Consider the following 18170-nt stretch of genomic DNA (forward strand, 5'->3'; position numbering starts at 1 on the left):
TGTAGAGAAGTCTGATTGGTGGCTACTCTGCTCCTCAAGGCTATGGTTGTAGAGGTTCCCAAAGTACAGGGAAGTCTGATTGGTGGCCGCTCTGCTCCTCTGGGTTATGCCCTTGTAGCTTCCAAAATTACCAAGAAGTCTGATTGGTGGCTGCTCTGCTTCCCGGGTCTATGCTCTTACAGGTTCCAAAAATACAGAGAAGTCTTATTGGTGGTCGCTGTGCTCCCCGGGTCTATGCTTGTAGTTCCACATGTGGAGCAGAGTTTTGTGTGAGCATGGAGGCAGTGGCTGTCGTTTATATAGGCGGTCCCCCAGCATCTTGACTGATCTAACAAGGTACCCTGTTCTTTGTGTCCTGGCCCAGGTGATTCTCATCGAGCCGTTCTTTGACTGCTATGACCCCATGGTGCGGATGGCTGGAGGGACGCCTGTCTACATTCCTCTGCGGCCTGTGAGTATTGCAGGACCTGCATATTGAGATACGCTTCATAGCTGAGACCATACTTGTTTATCAAAGCTTAATGCACCCACTGGTGGTCCCACCTGCTTCTGGCTGTATCTGTGATGGGTGTTCTTGTGCCTTCTGTGTACGTGCACTGTTGCCCAAACGTGTTTGGATTTGGCACGCAAACCTGTTCCTTAAAAGCCTTCTCTTAATTTGCAGAGTCCTGCAGAAGGCCATAAGCCGGCCAGCAGCAGAGAATGGCGGTTGGACCCCGTGGAGCTGTCGGCCAAGTTCACCAAACGCACCAAAGCCATTGTTGTCAACACACCAAATAACCCCCTGGGAAAGGTAAGAGTTACACAAGCACTAGGGAAGAGGAACTAGACCTCCATGGGAAAGGTAAGGGGTACCTGAGCATCATGAGAAGAGGGGCCTAGACTCCTCAGGGAAGGTAAGAGGTGCCTGAACATTACAAGAAGAGAGGCTAAGATCCCACAGGGAAGGTAAGAGGTACCTGAACATCATGAGGAGAGGGGATAAGATCCCACAGGGAAGACAAGAGGTACCTGAACATCACAAGAAGAGGAGCTAAGTTCTCACAGGGAAGGCCGGAGATACCTCAACATCATGAGAAGAGGGGCTAAGATCCATCCTAGAGGGAAGACAGGAGGTATCTGAACATCATGAGAAGAGGGGCTAAGACCCCAAAGGTAAGGTAAGAGGTACCTGAACATCATGAGAAGAGGAGCTAGAACCCCACAGGGAAGGTATGAGGTACCTGACAATCATAAGAAGAGGGGCTAAGACCGCCCAGGGAAGGTAAGAGAATCCAGAAACAACTGGGGCAGAAGGAAAGAGGAGCCAACGCCTCTTTTATGTCACCTGGTAGCCCAGCTGGTAGCCCAGCCCACTCTAAAATTAGCCCCCATTGTGACCCCGCTGGGTAATGCTCTTTTGGTTTTTCCAGCCGTGCCAGCACCCCTGTTCCCTGCTGTCCCACTCTCGCCCCACCTCCCTTGCATGTAGCAGCCCCTTGATACCTGCTTTCCTTACTTCCTCTCCTTCCCAGAGAGGCCACCTGCTCTCAACGTCTTCCATCAGTACGACCCCCCATCACATGCTGAACAGGGTGACAGCGCGGCTGCGTGGTTAAAGAAGAGCAGTGAACACAAAGGCAGGTCATAGCAGTATCTTATCTAGCAGTGACCTAAAGCTGGTTCATTTATTAACATGTAGGTGACGTGAGGCCGGGTGAAGTCATCAGGTTCTAACGTCCTGGAACCTCTGTGCGTGAACCAAGTGGCAGGGTAGGCGATCTCAGGTTAAGAGATCCCACCAGGCAAGGGGCGTAGGCACTCCTGGCAAAGGCAGCAAGTCAGTGTCTGGCACTGCTGGCGGAGTGGCCATTTTCTTTGGTGAAGCCTCATGTCTTGCTGATGGACTCTTGACTTCTGATCATCCTCAGAGGCATTATCCATGCTGGCCCAACTGGTGAGTTGTGAAACCATGCCTGAAAACCTCTTGTAGTGTGAGATGTGTGGGGTTAGTGTCTTGTCGCCTTGTCAGGCGGTGATCATCTTACTTCTCTGACCTGTACCTATCCAGGGCTCGGTTTACAAGGGGATTGAATCACGTTCCGTGGTCCGCTTCCCATGAGGAAACACCAGCCTGGTGTCGACCTTCATATTCGTCTGCTCAGTGTTGTGTTTTGGTCTTGTCGTCAGGATCTCTCTTTAGTTGGCCTTCAGCAGGCTCCTCGAAGAGAGGGAGAGAAGGAACTCAAGAATAGCTCTGCCCATAGCCATATATATGGGGTCCAGTTAGTAGTTGTGGGTGTGTTCTGATATCCATGAAGGAACTGGTCGCTATAGTCTACTGCCTTCCATCCCAGCTGGCGGTATGAATGGTTCGACCGCGGCATTCACTTGAGGCCAGGACAGAGTTTTCGTTCGGAGATGCACTCCTGAAGATCTGAAGAATGCATGAAACTAAAGTCCTTGAAAGGTGGCCATTTGTCCTTCCTGTTCCTTCACAGAGCCGATCCTTGCAAGTATTTTCTCTAAATTTGGAGTTCTTACTTCTGAAGAGGTCATTTGTGCCCCTGTGTTTATGTTTGCTGTGGTCATCAACAGTTACCAGAAGGTTGTATTCATCAAGAAGGCAGCTGAAGTCTGAACTGTCCTTGGAACAGGACATGTTGGGATGTTTGCAGTGATAATCAGGGAAGGTTGTTCTGTTTGGGCAGCAGCTTGGCAGACATAGCAATTATTCACCACAATTCCCTTCAAAGCACCAATGTACAGAAACCCTGCGTTCCAGTGAATCCTGGCATTTTTCTTAACATTGGCTTTGTGGCCACGAAAAGCAAACCTCAGCATCTAGGGATTGGGGCAGGAGAAGCGTGATAAGATTATTTCTTATCAGAAGTTCTTTTTTCATGACTTAGAGTTACTATTACAGCTGCCGTACTGTTCAAGAATTAAACCCCTTTGGCTGTGGTGATGACCTAATGTGGGGAACTGGCTGACAGACTCAGTCCTTTGACTTCGATGCGTATTTCTCAGCCCCCGCTCCTTGCGTTGTCTCCTCTTTGAAGGCCAGCCTGAGGTGTGTGAGTAGGACATCTGCAGGGTGACTTGAAGAGATGAGTGAACGAGTACTCCTGCCGTTGACAGATCCAGTTCTCTGTAGTTGGTAGTGTTATAGAGAAGGATCCCTGGAAGAGAGGAGCAACAGGTTTGGGGCCAGGTGACATATCGCATCTATGACCATATAGCTACAGGTAATAATAGCGACGGCCCCATCAAATTGTGGTAGCCCCCTTTTTGATAAGGAAATATTACCAGCTTGACTGTTGTCTGTCATGGCTTGCTGATACTCAAGAGGTACAGCTCCTAGTCTGGTGGGACTAGTGTTGACTGCTAAGGCAGGGTTTTCAGGTGTCCTACAGTTTCATGGTTGTTCCCACAGACAGAGCATCCATGTTTTAGAATACTGTCTGCCAGCAGCCTCTCCGCTACCAGACTCAAGTTACCTTCAGGGGTTCTTGCAGGAGCCAGATGAGTGATTTCAAGTCTGGATGAAATGCCTGAAGAAAGTCACCTTGGCAACTCCTGGTATTGGGGATCGACCGAGGTAGGGCTAGACCCTGGGGTTGTTACCTTCTGCAGGTTGGGAACTACTTCTTCAGCAGAGGTTATCTAAAGAATTATATGTTAGTGCTTAGAAACTCATGTGTGCAGCTGTCTGGTTGCAAAGATACATTGGGGGCATTTGGAAAGCTTCCCTGGGAATGCATTCCTCCCATTGGTTACCATTGGCTTTGATTTTTGTTACTCACATTCGATTGCTTTTTCATTTGCTGTCTTTATATGTTTTAGGCTGTTCAGCATGTTGTTGTCCCTCTCGTGGGGTATAGCCTGTCTAACACCTCTCTGACTGTCTCCTTATATTCTCCCTAAGTGCTCGCTTTCTGCGAACACTGGTTTTCTTTTTCGTGAGTCACTCCAGTAGAGTACATGTTTAAGGTTCGCCTACACGGCACTTGCACTGTGCTTGAAAAATCTCTTTTAATGAAATAAAAACCTTAAATGAGGCTTAGAGCCCGCCCATTACTTACCTTTACTTACCATTGGTTGGCTCCAACTCTGGTTTCCTTTTTCTTGCGATTGGTCAACGCCTCCTCCTGCATCCAGTTTCTTGCTCAGCTTTTTGTGTTTGCTGTGGAGCTTGGACCAAATACTGCTACTGGTCGCACACTTGTAGAATCCTTTGTAGAATACTTTATTATTATTTCTTTATTTTTACTTTCCAACATCTGCATTTTTGTTTGTTGCTTCCCTGTCCCTACCACCACCTCACTTCTGTTGCTCCACACCCCTTCCCAGTTCCTTGCTGGCCTGTCCTTTCCACAACTTCAATCTCGTCTCGCCCCTTTCCTAACACCATTGCTAGTCACAACTTTCATTATAGCGCAAAATCGACTGAAAGGATTTTGAGTGCTTTACATGAGTGCTAGTTACAATACACAAGGACACATTACATTTTGCAGTCATGGGTGGATTAAACGATTTGCCTAGAATCACAGGACGGCAAGCCGGTGCTGAGACTCTAACCTGGTCCCCCAGCTCAAAAGTCAGTTGCTCTGATCATAACACCACAGCCTCTCCTAGCTCAATGTTCCAGCTAGCTACACACTGGTGACGGCAATGGGCATTTTTTCAAGAATATAAACTGCCTAGTAAGTGAAGGGAAAATTACAATTTTAACTTGTTTGAACGTGCATAGCTTAAAGAAACAAAAGTGCTCTGACGCAGTCTGACCATTTCATATCGCTGTTTGTGTTTTACTTTAAGTTATGTAGTACAGCAGTCTGTACCGCTGTGCAACATTTGAAAAAAAAAAAAGTCTGTGCCCCTCCACTCTACTCTACAACACTCCACTTCACTCTCTGCCATTCCACACTATGCCACTCCAATCCACAACACTTTACACTACTCCACTCTACTCCACTGTACGCCACCCAAGTCTACGCCACAACACTCTACTCAACTCCACAACACTCTACTCCACTCTGACACTCTTCGGCTCTACACTCACACCAGCGGCAGGTTAGAGGTATCTTTGGCTTTTCTGTTTTCAATTTTTTAAAAACCTTGTTCATTTGAAAAATATGTTTTGCTCATTTTTGCTGGGATTCTACTGGGGAAGGTTGTGAAAGGGTTTTCAGGCGTCTTTAAATTTACTTTAGTATGGGGCTGTATCACGCTCTGAATTGCACTTTAGATTGCATTTTCGCACACTAATGCCAGCGGTTTAACTCCACAGCGAATCCATCACTTCCCTGCTCCGATGTTTGGCAGTTGGCGTGGGGGCTTGTTCTCTCTGGCTTAAACGCTACTTAAACATGATCAAATCGCAGACGCGCAGCGGCCTGTAAGAGGCATCTTCTGCTTTTTACTCGGCTGTTCTGTTTTAAATGTTTTTAAAAACCTTGTTCCTTTAAATAATATATTTTGCTCATTTTTGCTGGGATTCTACTGGGGAAGGTTGTGAAAGTGTTTTCAGGCATCGTTGAATTTACTTTACTATGAGGCTTTGTCACGCTCTGGTTTGCACTGTAGATGACATTTTCTGCACATTTACGGTGACAGTTTATCTCCACCGCGACGCCATTGCTTCCCCTCGCCATCGTTTCGCAGTGGACGGGGCGGCTTGTTCTCTCTCACTCATACGCTACTTAAACATGAACAAAACGTGGATGCGCTGCTGGTGCACCGAAGGCAAGCCCATCTGCACCTGTCAGCAACCAGCACCAATGACAATGACACTTTATTTGTGTGATTAGTAAAAACCAATACAAAAGGAGCGATCAATATAAAAGAGATAGTTAAAATAGAATAATATGTATACAATTCTTAAAAACCACCATTTGGTGTTTTTGTTTTATAAAATGCAATTAGTATTAGTCCTTTAGATGCGCCAAGGCAAACTTTCATTGGGTCCAGACTGCGTGGGTCCCTCATCCAGGTAGTTCCCACGTGGTGTCAAGGTTAACCTGTCCATAAGAGGTTGGCGGGCGTGATAAATGAACTTAGCAAAATTGGCCATATGCTTCACTGTGTCCAGCAAATATAGCTGTCGAACGGCCTTGTTTGCCGTCCGCGTGCCTAGTTGAAGTAAAATCGGCCTTAGGTAGGTTCAGCGCGCTGGCAACAGTGCAGGACAGCATAGCAGGATGTGAGCCAGTGATTCACGCTTGTAATAGCAGAGGCGACACACCCCGTGATGGCTGGTTTTACTTTCACAGAGGGATACAGATGTTTTAGGGGGAGCGAGTGTAGTCTGGCTGCTAGTATCCTATATAGGGCTTGCCTCCTCACCGGCTGTGTGAGATGTGGTTTAAGGCCATATGATATATGAGGAGAGCTTTGGGTCTCATGAAAGCCTCTTGCTGTTAGAGCTTCGATGTCCAGTGTATGAGAGCATGATCTCACTTGCTTTATTATTGATGATTTAATGGTGGTATACTTGATTATATTGGGGTCCCAATTCTCTATGGCTAATTTCAACAGTTCTTTGGCTGAGGCAAGGCCAGTTGACCATGGGTTACCAGGTCGTTGAAAAATTTTGTTTATAACAGTCTTCATTGAATTCTCTGGGGCCACGGTTGTTAGATAAAAATATTTTGCCAAGCTCGCCAGTTTTTCCAGGGATTGTCGATTGAAGTTGAATTCCAGGCGAATTAAAGTATTCTTAGTGCATGCTGGAAGACTAAATAACTTTTTATAAGCTGCACAGTGGATCTTTTCAAGGTCCTGAGCAACGTTGCCTGGAAACGCCTGTATCGCATAGTTAAGGGAAGGTAATCATTTTGCCCTCAAGACTCGTTGCATGGCCATAGTTGTTGGGCTTTCTAAGACGGCATGAAGTTTACAGATGGCATAGGTAACCATTTTTTCTTTCTGCTGGAGCTTCTGGTGGTGGACCTGTGAGCGGCCAGTTTCACTAAACCAAATTCCGAGATAGTTGTGTGTTTGTTTACTGTGCAATGTTAATGGGCCCAAACTCCATTTCATCAATTTCTTTTACGGATGGCGTCCAAAGATTGCTATCTTGGATTTTGTTGCATTTGCAACCAGCTTATTTTTAGCGTTATATTGTGAGAGTGCTGTTAAAGCTTTTTGGAGGCTGACTTTGGTGTGGTCCAAAAGGACCAAATCGTCAGCATATTGCATCAACTGGATCTTGATTCTCGCAATCCTTGGAGTCGCTAAAGTGGCTCCGTGCAGAGCGCTACCCAAGTCCGCTGTATATAAATTAAAAAGCAACGGGGCAAGGACACAGCCCTGCTTTAACCCGTGGTCTCTGGTGATTTTTGCAGTAGCAGATTCACACAAGAGTTTAACTCTTACCCAAGTTTGGCAGTACAGTGATCTGATGGCCTGTAGCAGTTTTGGGCAGATGTTCCAGCTGGCCAGTTTCTTCCATAAGATGTTACGATCTACCCAATCGAATGCTGCTGTGTAGTCGATGAAGCAAGCAAAAAGCAGCTGATTGCCGTGAGCCGTCGTTTGGTGTGCTAAGTATGATAGGGCAATGATGGTATCTAAGGTGGAAGCTCCTGCTTGGAACCTGGTCTGGTAGAAAGGGAGCAGAAGTTCCATGCTGACTCAGTCTGTTAGATCGTTCAGGAGAGTACTTGCATAAGCCTTGCCCTCAATGTCCAATAAGGCAATCATACGATAGTTCTTAGGGAACCAGCACCAGCCACTCTGTCCATTTCTCGAGAGACACTAGGGTAAGGTTGATATACTCGAAAGATGATTTACTGGCCCTTAACATCTTTACGATTTGCCCCAATATACTGAACCCTGGTGAGGTGGACATTGCACCTACGTGTACTCATCGGCTTTGAGATAAAAACATGTGCCACAATGGCTCCTTCCTGGAGCCCCCTCATAAAGGTAAATACCCCATTAAAGCATACCTTATTAGCGCATGCTTCCTTCAAAAACACGTGATGTGTACACAACCTTCTTTGTGATGAGAGGCCCGATTTGCTTCCTATCAGAGAAACTTGGTTGTCGGTGTCATACATACCAATTATGGAAATGGCCATTCGCTCTGGATACACGATTCAGAACCTCGACCATGCCAATGGGAGAGGAAGGGGTATCACTATCAAGATTCAGAACATCGACTGCACCAATGGGAGAGGAGGTGGTATCACTATCAAGATTCAGAACCTCGACCGGCCCAATGGGAGAGGAGGTACTATCACTCTCAAGAAATAGAACCTAGACCACGTCAACGAGAGAGGACGTGGTATCACTATCAAGATTCAGACCTTGACGGTGCCAGTGGGAGAGGAGTTGCTATCACTATCAAGATTCAGAACCTCAACCGCACCAATAAGAGAGGAAGTGGTATCACTATCAAGATTCAGAACATCGACCGCACCAATGGGAGAGGAGGTGGTATCACTATCCAGATTCAGAACATCGACCACAGCAATGGGAGAGGAGGTGCTACCACTCTCAAGAATCAAAACCTAGACCACGTCAATGAGAGAGGAGGTGATATCACTATCAAGATTCAGAACCTCGACCGCGCAAATCGGAGAGGAGGTGGTATCACTATCAAGATTCAGAACCTCGACCGCGCAAATCGGAGAGGAGGTGGTATCACTATCCAGATTCAGAACCTCAACCCCACCAATAAGAGAGGAGGTGGTATCACCATCGAGATTCAGAACCTTGACCGCGCCAATGGGAAAGGAGGTGGTATCACTATCAAGATTCAGAACCTTGATTGCCCCAATGGGAGAGGAGGTGGTATCACTATCAAGATTCAGAACCTAGACCACGTCAATGAGAGAGGAGGTGGTATCACTATTAAGAATCAGAACCTCGACGGTGCCAGTGGGAGAGGAGGTGGTATCACTTTCGAGATTCAGAACCTCAACCGTGCCAATGGGAGAGGAGGTGGGATCACTATCAAGATTCAGAACCTCAACCGTGCCAATGGGAGAGGAGGTGGTATCACTATCAAGATTCAGAACCTCAACCGTGCCAATGGGAGAGGAGGTGGTATCACTATCAAAATTCAGAACCTAGATCACGTCAATGAGAGAGGAGGTGGTATCACTATCAAGATTCAGAACCTTGACCGCACCAATGGGAGAGGAGGTGGTATCACTATCAAGATTCGAAACATCGACCGCACCAATGGGAGAGGAGGTGGTATCACTATCAAGATTCAGAACCTCAACCGTGCCAATGGGAGATGAGGTGCTATCACTGAGAGAGGAGGTGGTATCACTATTAAGAATCAGAACCTCGACGGTGCCAGTGGGAGAGGAGGTGGTATCACTTTCGAGATTCAGAACATCAACCGCACCAGTGGGAGAGGAGGTGGTATCAGTATCCAGATTCAGAACCTCAACCACGCCAATGGGAGAGGAGGTGGTATCACTATCAAGATTCAGAACCTCAACCATGCCAATGGGAGAGGAGGTGGTATCACTATCAAGAGTCAGAACCTAGACCACGGCAATGAGAGAGGAGGTGGTATCACTATCAAGATTCAGAACCTCTACCGTGCCAATGGAAGAGGAGGTGGTATTACTATCAAGATTCAGAACCTAGATCACATCAATGAGAGAGGAGGTGGTATCACTATTAAGAATCAGAACCTCAACGGTGCCAGTGGGAGAGGAGGTGGTATCACTTTCGAGATTCAGAACATCAACCGCACCAGTGGGAGAGGAGGTGGTATCAGTATCCAGATTCGGAACATCAACTGCACCAGTGGGAGAGGAGGTGGTATCAGTATCCAGATTCAGAACCTCAACCACGCCAATGGGAGTGGAGGTGGTATCACTATCAAGATTCAGACCTTGAGGGTGCCAGTGGGAGAGGAGTTGCTATCACTATCAAGATTCAGAACCTCAACCGCACCAATAAGAGAGGAAGTGGTATCACTATCAAGATTCAGAACATCGACCGCACCAATGGGAGAGGAGGTGGTATCACTATCCAGATTCAGAACATCGACCACAGCAATGGGAGAGGAGGTGCTACCACTCTCAAGAATCAAAACCTAGACCACGTCAATGAGAGAGGAGGTGATATCACTATCAAGATTCAGAACCTCGACCGCGCAAATCGGAGAGGAGGTGGTATCACTATCAAGATTCAGAACCTCGACCGCGCAAATCGGAGAGGAGGTGGTATCACTATCCAGATTCAGAACCTTGACCGCGCCAATGGGAAAGGAGGTGTTATCACTATCAAGATTCAGAACCTTGATTGCGCCAATGGGAGAGTAGGTGCTATCACTCTCAAGAAATAGAACCTAGACCGCGTCAATGAGAGAGGACGTGGTATCACTATCAAGATTCAGAACCTCTGCCGTGCCAATGGAAGAGGAGGTGGTATTACTATCAAGATTCAGAACCTAGACCACGTCAATGAGAGAGGAGGTGGTATCACTATTAAGAATCAGAACCTCGACGGTGCCAGTGGGAGAGGAGGTGGTATCACTTTCGAGATTCAGAACATCAACTGCACCAGTGGGAGAGGAGGTGGTATCAGTATCCAGATTCAGAACATCGACCGCACCAGTGGGAGAGGAGTTGGTATCAGTATCCAGATTCAGAACCTCTACCTCGCCAATGAGAGAGGAGGTGGTATCTCTATCAAGATTCAGAACCTCTACCTTGCCAATGGGAGAGGAGGTGGTATCACTATCAAGATTCAGAACATCGACCGCACGAATGAGAGAGGAGGTGGTATCACTATCAAGATTCAGAACCTCTACCGTGCCAATGGGAGAGGAGGTGCTATCACCAAGAGAGGAGGTGGTATCACTATTAAGAATCAGAACTTCGGCGGTACCAGTGGGAGAGGAGGTGGTATCACTTTCGAGATTCAGAACCTCAACCGCGCCAATTGGAGAGGAGGTGGTATCACTATCAAAATTCAGAACCTCGACCAGCCCAATGGGAGAGGAGGTGCTACCACTCTCAAGAATCAGAACCTACACCACGTCAATGAGAGAGGAGGTGGTATCACTATCAAGATTCAGAACCTCGACCGCGGCAATCGGAGAGGAGGTGGTATCACTATCCAGATTCAGAACCGCGACCCCACCAATAAGAGAGGAGGTGGTATCACCATCGAGATTCAGAACCTTGACTGCACCAATGGGAAAGGAGGTGGTATCACTATCAAGATTCAGAACCTTGATTGCGCCAATGGGAGAGTAGGTGTTATCACTATCAAGATTCAGAACCTAGACCACGTCAATGAGAGAGGAGGTGGTATCACTATTAAGAATCAGAACCTCGACAGTGCCAGTGAGAGAGGAGGTGGTATCACTATCAAGATTCAGAACCTCAACTGCACCAATAAGAGAGGAGGTGGGATCACTATCAAGATTCAGAACCTCGACCGGCCCAAGGCGAGAGGAGGTGCTACCACTCTCAAGAATCATAACCTACACCACGTCAATGAGAGAGGAGGTGGTATAACTATCAAGATTCAGAACCTCGACCGCGCCAATCGGAGAGGAGGTGGTATCACCATCGAGATTCAGAACCTAGACCGCGCCAATGGGAAAGGAGGTGGTATCACTATCAAGATTCAGAACCTTGATTGCGCCAATGGGAGAGTAGGTTCTATCACTCTCAAGAAATAGAACCTAGACCGCGTCAATGAGAGAGGACGTGGTATCACTATCAAGATTCCGAACCTCTACTGTGCCAATGGAAGAGGAGGTGGTATTACTATCAAGATTCGGAACCTAGACCACATCAGTGAGAGAGGAGGTGGTATCACTATTAAGAATCAGAACCTCGACGGTGCCAGTAGGAGAGGAGGTGGTATAACTTTCGAGATTCAGAATTTCAACTGCACCAGTGGGAGAGGAGGTGGTATCAGTATCCAGATTCAGAACCTCTACCTCGCCAATGAGAGAGGAGGTGGTATCAGTATCAAGATTCAGAACATCGACCGCACCAGTGAGAGAGGAGGTGGTATCAGTATCCAGATTCAGAACATCGACCGCACCAGTGAGAGAGGAGGTGGTATCAGTATCCAGATTCAGAACATCGACCGCACCAGTGGAAGAGGAGGTGGTATCACTATCAAGATTCAGAACCTGAACCACACCAATAAGAGAGGAGGTGGGATCACTATCAAGATTCAGAACCTCGACTGTGCCAATAGGAGAGCAGGTGGCATCACATTGAGATTCAGAACCTCGAAAGCGCCAATAAGAGAGGAGGTGGTATCACCATTGAGATTCAGAACCTTGACCGCGCCAATGGGAAAGGAGGTGGTATCACTATCAAGATTCAGAACCTTGATTGCACCAATGGGACAGGAGGTTGTATCACTATCAAGATTCAGAGCCTAGACCGCGCCAATTGGATAGGAGGTGGTATCACTATCCAGATTCAGAACCTCGATCACGCCGATCGGAGACGAGGTGGTATCACTATCCAGATTCAGAACCTCAACCCAACCAATAAGAGAGGAGGTGGTATCACCATCAAGATTTAAAATCTCTACCGTGCCAATGGGAGAGGAGGTGCTATCACTATCAAGAATCAGAACCTATACCACGTCAATGAGAGAGGGGGTAGTATCACTATTAAGAATCAGAACCTCAACTGTGCCAGTGGGAGAGGAGGTGGTATCAGTATCGAGATTCGGAACCTCGACCGCACCAGTGGGAGAGGAGGTGGTATCAGTATCGAGATTCAGAAAATCGATTGCACCAGTGGGAGAGGAGGTGGTATCAGTATTCAGATTCAGAACCTCAACCGCACCAATAAGAGAGGAGGTGGGATCACTATCAAGATTCAGAACCTCGACCGGCCCAAGGCGAGAGGAGGTGCTACCACTTTCAAGAATCAGAACCTACACCACGTCAATGAGAGAGGAGGTGGTAAAACTATCAAGATTCAGAACCTCGACCGCACCAATCGGAGAGGAGGTGGTATCACTATCCAGATTCAGAACCTCGACCCCACCAATAAGAGAGGAGGTGGTATCACCATCGAGATTCAGAACCTTGACCGCGCCGATGGGAAAGGAGGTGCTATCACTATCAAGATTCAGAACCTAGACCACGTCAATGAGAGAGGAGGTGGTATCACTATTAAGAATCAGAACCTCGACAGTGCCAGTGGGAGAGGCGGTGGTATCACTTTCGAGATTCAGAACATCAACTGCACCAGTGAGAGAGGAGGTGGTATCAGTATCCAGATTCAGAACATCGACCGCACCAGTGGAAGAGGAGGTGGTATCCCTATCAAGATTCAGAACCTCAACCGCACCAATAAGAGAGGAGGTGGGATCACTATCAAGAGTCAGAACCCCGACCGGCCCAAGGCGAGAGGAGGTGCTACCACTCTCAAGAATCATAACCTACACCACTTCAATGAGAGAGGAGGTGGTATCACTATCAAGATTCAGAACCTCGACCGCGCCAATCGGTGAGGAGGTGGCATCACTATCCAGATTCAGAACCTCGACCCCACCAATAGGAGAGGAGGTGGTATCACCATTGAGATTCAGAACCTTGACCGTGCCAATGGAAGAGGAGGTGGTATTACTATCAAGATTCAGAACCTAGACCACGTCAATGAGAGAGGAGGTGGTATCACTATTAAGAATCAGAACCTCGACGGTGCCAGTGGGAGAGGAGGTGGTCTCACTTTCGAGATTCAGAACATCAACTGCACCAGTGGGAGAGGAGGTGGTATCACTATCAAGATTCATAACCTCGACCGCGCCAATGAGAGAGGAGGTGGTATCTCTATCAAGATTCAGAACCTAGACCATGTCAATGAGAGAGGAGGTGGTATCTCTATCAAGATTCAGAACCTCTACCTTGCCAATGGGAGAGGAGGTGGTATCACTATCAAGATTCAGAACATCGACCGCACCAATGGGAGAGGAGGTGGCATCACTATCCTTTTCAAGCACATATGTTCGTCTCTACTTTTCTGGTAGCTGACCCACTTGAGGCTGAAGGCTTAGACTTCTGTGTAGCATTGTACGTCCAGCCGTCTGTTAGTGGCATTTTGATTTATAGGCCACCTCCTCCATTGGGCCCCTTCTTGAGCTCCCTCAGTGAGGCAGTTTCTCATGCACTCATGATTTTCTCGCACTGTATCATATTAGGCTACTTTAACATACACTCGGACTCCCCCTCTTACACACATGTGATTAGCCCAATGGACACTATGTCCCCGCAGGGCCTCTTGCAAGCAATCCCAAACCCACGCACTGTACGAGCCATACTATAGACCAGCTCTTCTCTAATAAACGTTTAAGCTTGTCCGACCCCCTTCCTCTTCCATGGACAGACCATCACCTGATCCATTTCATTGGGGTTGCTGCCCTACAGGGAAGCCAAGCCTATCTCCCCGTCCTGGGCCAAACTCGACCTCACTCCATGATTACTCGGAACAGCCCCTGAGTACCCTGGAAAACACAATGCCAAATCTTCTGGGACCACTTGAGTTTGACGTGCAGGAGTTCAATGAGTGGATTTGTTCCTCCATGGAATAATTGGCCTCCTTCCCCAGATGAATGCCAGGCAGAGCTGGAATCTCTTGCCCCTGGTTCAATTATACCCTGAAACAGGAGAAACAAATATGCAAAAAGGCTGAAAGAGCCTGGTGCAAGAACTACAGCTCGGATGATAAAGCCAAGTAAAAAGACGGCGCGTAAGATTTACTCAAGTCTATTCAATTCCACTAAAAGGAAATTCTATGTGGGAAAGATTGAAAGAGCAGAAAACAAACCAAGAGAAATCTTTAAAATAGTAACAAAAAATCCAGATTCGGTGGTTTGCCACCAAAGCAAGGCACTCTCCGCCAAGTGGTGTGAACAACTGGCCTGTGTTTTTTCAGAATAAAATTGAGGGAATTTGGAAAAGCTTAACCAAAACATGATACTTCTATAATGTCTCTTTGGCCCCTGCTAGGACCCCAGGTATTACCTCCTGCTCCCTCTGGCCCCTGCTAGGCCCCCAGGTATTACCTCCTGCTCCCTCTGGCCCCTGCTAGACCCCCAGGTATTACCTCCTGCTCCCTCTGGCCCCTGCTAGGCCCTCAGGTATTACCTCCTGCTCCCTCTGGCCCCTGCTAGGCCCCCAGGTATTACCTCCTGCTCCCTCTGGCCCCTGCTAGGCCCCCAGGTATTACCTCCTGCTCCCTCTGGCCCCTGCTAGGCCCCCAGGTATTACCTCCTGCTCCCGCTGCTCTTTTGAACCCATTTCTATGGACATTTCTAGAATGGCCATTTAAACCTTAAGTCAGGCTCCCCTTCCTAGATCTGCCCCCCTTTTCTTCTAGCTCTGGGAGTGGATGTCATTATTCCAATCTTGAGCTCCCTGTTAAACATGTCACTGGCATCAGGCTTAGGGCCAGATGTCCAACCATTGAATTTTGTGACTTGCAAACTGCAACAAATTGCGAGTCGTAATTTGCGAGTCGCAAAATTCAATGTACAACAGTGTCTCAGACACTGTTTGCGATTCCCAATTTGGTCACAAATTGCATGCCTCATGGATATTAATGAGGCTGTCGCAATTTGCGATCCCATTGGGAATTGCTAGCACTCCCAGGGATGGTGGTCTGCTGGGTTCAGCAGACCACCATGTCTACTGCACTGTCAATAAAGCAGTTTAAAAAACAATGCAGCCTAGGATGTGTCTAAAAAAGAAAAATGAAACTTTTCAGTTTCATTTTTTAAGGGCAGGCTGCCTGCTCTTGATAAATATTTGCGCACCCATTCACAAAGGGGAGGGGTCCCCTGGGGACCCCAAGACGTTTGCGAATGGTTTGCCACCTATTTGAAGTAGGTGGTAAACTGCAATTTGTTTGCAAGCGTAAATGCGGTTGCAAAACACTCAAACATGGCATTTGCACTCGCTATTAGGAAGGGACGCCCTTGGCACGCCTCTTCCTAATAGCGAGTCGCTAACCCTATTTTGTAAGCCGCTAATAGATTAGTAACTCATAAAATAGGGTTAGTACATTGGGCATCCGTTTTTTGCGGTTGCAAGTGGGCCAAACGCCCCTTGCGGTCATACATCTGGCCCATAATTCCTACCTGTTGGGGAACATGCCAAAATTCTGCCCTTCTGAAAAAACCCAGTGCAGACCCCAGTATTTCAAGCAATTACAGGTCTAATTTCTTACTGCCAGCCCCATCAAAACTTTTGGAGAAGTTTGTTAACCGGAAGCTGTCCAACTACATTGAATCTTACATGCTTCTTCACCCCAGCCAGTCTGGGTTTAGGCCAAAATTTAGTACAGAGACCGCTCTTCTGGAAGTCTCTGAACTGATAAAAAGCACTCTTGATGCAGGAGGATAGGCCGTCCTGGTACTGGTAGACATGTCAGCTGTGCTTGACACGGTTCCTCACTCCAGGCAGCTCTCCCGCCTTCATGATTTGGGCATCAGGGTCACCGTGCTGAAGTGGCTGAAATCTTTCCTCGAAAATAGATGTCAGGAAGTTTGGCTGCCATCTTTTTCATCCAGTAAGAGCTGTGTCTGTAGGATTGCCCCCACTAGCGGCATTGGTGGAGCCAAGATAATTTTACCTTTAAGAAGGGCAAGCTATTTGCCTGAAATGCCATTCAACCCTGTTTATCAGCAGTTTTTCAGTGAATGAGTATCAACCAACGCAAATGTAACAATGATAGGAAAGCGGTCCTCAGCTTTGGTTATATTTCAGCTTTAACGTGCAACCACATTGGCTGGACAGGGCCTCTCCTTCCAACCTACAAGATGATGCGGTAAAAAACATAGAAATCCACTTTGGTAAACAGTTGACACTACACAACCTAATTACCACAGTAGTCAACACGTGTTTTGGTCTTATGTGCACAGCCACAGTGTTTTTGCATTTCTGTAGTAGGGGATCTCTGTGTATAGTCATAATCTATGAATAATCCCCGCCCATGTGCGGGGACCCCGGAGCAATCAAAAATATCTCTTAAGCTGTCCCGCATTTGCAAACCTGCAAAGACACTTAAGAGACAGACAAAATAATACAGCCTAATCACCACAAGGCTGCACTGGCCAGCACTTCCTCTGAAGTGAACACAAAAGCCAAAATAAAGTTGAAATGTCATTTTTATTCACATTTGACATGTTCCTTTATTATCACACACTCCCTTCACCAAAATCCCCTTAAACAATAGAGAGGAAGGGGTGGACAGACAAGCCCTATAGGCTGTCATTATGTGTCTGCTAAAGGGATACCGTGCCTTTAAGAAACTCTCCAGAGACCCCCGGTATCCCAGGATGCACAGCCAACACAAGTTACTTTCAGTTCTTTTTTCCGGCTCCTGCTAGCAGGACCCTGGAGCTTGAGCTCTACCCTTTTGGGTGGTTTAATTGATTAAAATCGGGTTTTTTGGATTAAAAGTGGTTTCATTCGACGTCTAAAGCCTTGGTCTACTACTGCCTGCAATCTGGAGCAGTTTTGGCCCACTCTCAGCATGGCTTTATTCGATAAATGCCCTGAGTGTGGGAGGAAGAAGGCTAAGACGGACCCACATGAGGTGTGTATCCTCTGCTTGTCGCCCTCACATGTCCCAGCTGCCTGTGACATCTGCAGCACCTTTTCGAAAAGGACCCTGAGGGACCGGGAGAAGACTCGCCTTCAGGGACAGGAGAAGCAGAGGACCGGTGAGACTTCAGGGCATGGAGGGTCCCATTCCCCCTCCTCCGCCCATGCTTCAGCCCCTGGAGGGACCTCCGGGCAGAAAAAGGAGCAGAAACGACACCTACCGGCTGGTAGGTCGCGTTCGACGTCGAAGGCGACGACGTCGACGGCGAGAGAGAAGGCACCGGTATGTTCGCCGTCGATCCAGGGCTCTGGGTCGCGGCAGCCTCGGCGTTCGACGTCGAGGGAGGGGCCGGCGAGACCCGGGACCGGGTCGCCGTCGCAGGTGTCACGGTCGACGTCGACAACACATCGACGTCGTACCGAGCCCCATGGACTGCACTCGCCGCCGTCTAGCCACGGCTCGACGCTGACGGAGTCGACGCCGAGATCCCGGCGCCCGCCGTCGAGGCGGAGGCGGTCGACGCCGAGACGCAGGTCGACGTCGAGACACCAACGATCGACGTCGAGACATCAACGATCGACGTCGAGATACCAACGATCTACGTCGAGACATCAACGATCG

General features: G+C 47.9%; 1 protein-coding gene across 8 annotated transcripts in view; it reads left to right on the forward strand.

The window, feature by feature from the left end:
• The window catches only part of KYAT1 (kynurenine aminotransferase 1), a 412259-nt gene that overhangs the window by 238501 nt on the left and 155588 nt on the right, over positions 1 to 18170 (forward strand). For all 8 annotated transcript variants that reach the window (XR_014965464.1, XM_085614045.1, XM_085614051.1 and 5 more), the window contains 2 exons: positions 365 to 451; positions 665 to 793. Coding sequence is in view for 7 of the 8 variants with exons in the window: in XM_085614045.1 (XP_085470171.1) it covers positions 365 to 451; positions 665 to 793 (216 nt within the window). In the remaining variant the exon portion in view is untranslated. The remainder of the gene's footprint in view (positions 1 to 364; positions 452 to 664; positions 794 to 18170) is intronic.

The sequence above is a fragment of the Triturus cristatus genome, chromosome 1_2 (genome assembly GCF_964204655.1).
Source record: "Triturus cristatus chromosome 1_2, aTriCri1.1, whole genome shotgun sequence".
In the NCBI taxonomy this organism is placed as follows: Eukaryota; Metazoa; Chordata; class Amphibia; order Caudata; family Salamandridae; genus Triturus; species Triturus cristatus.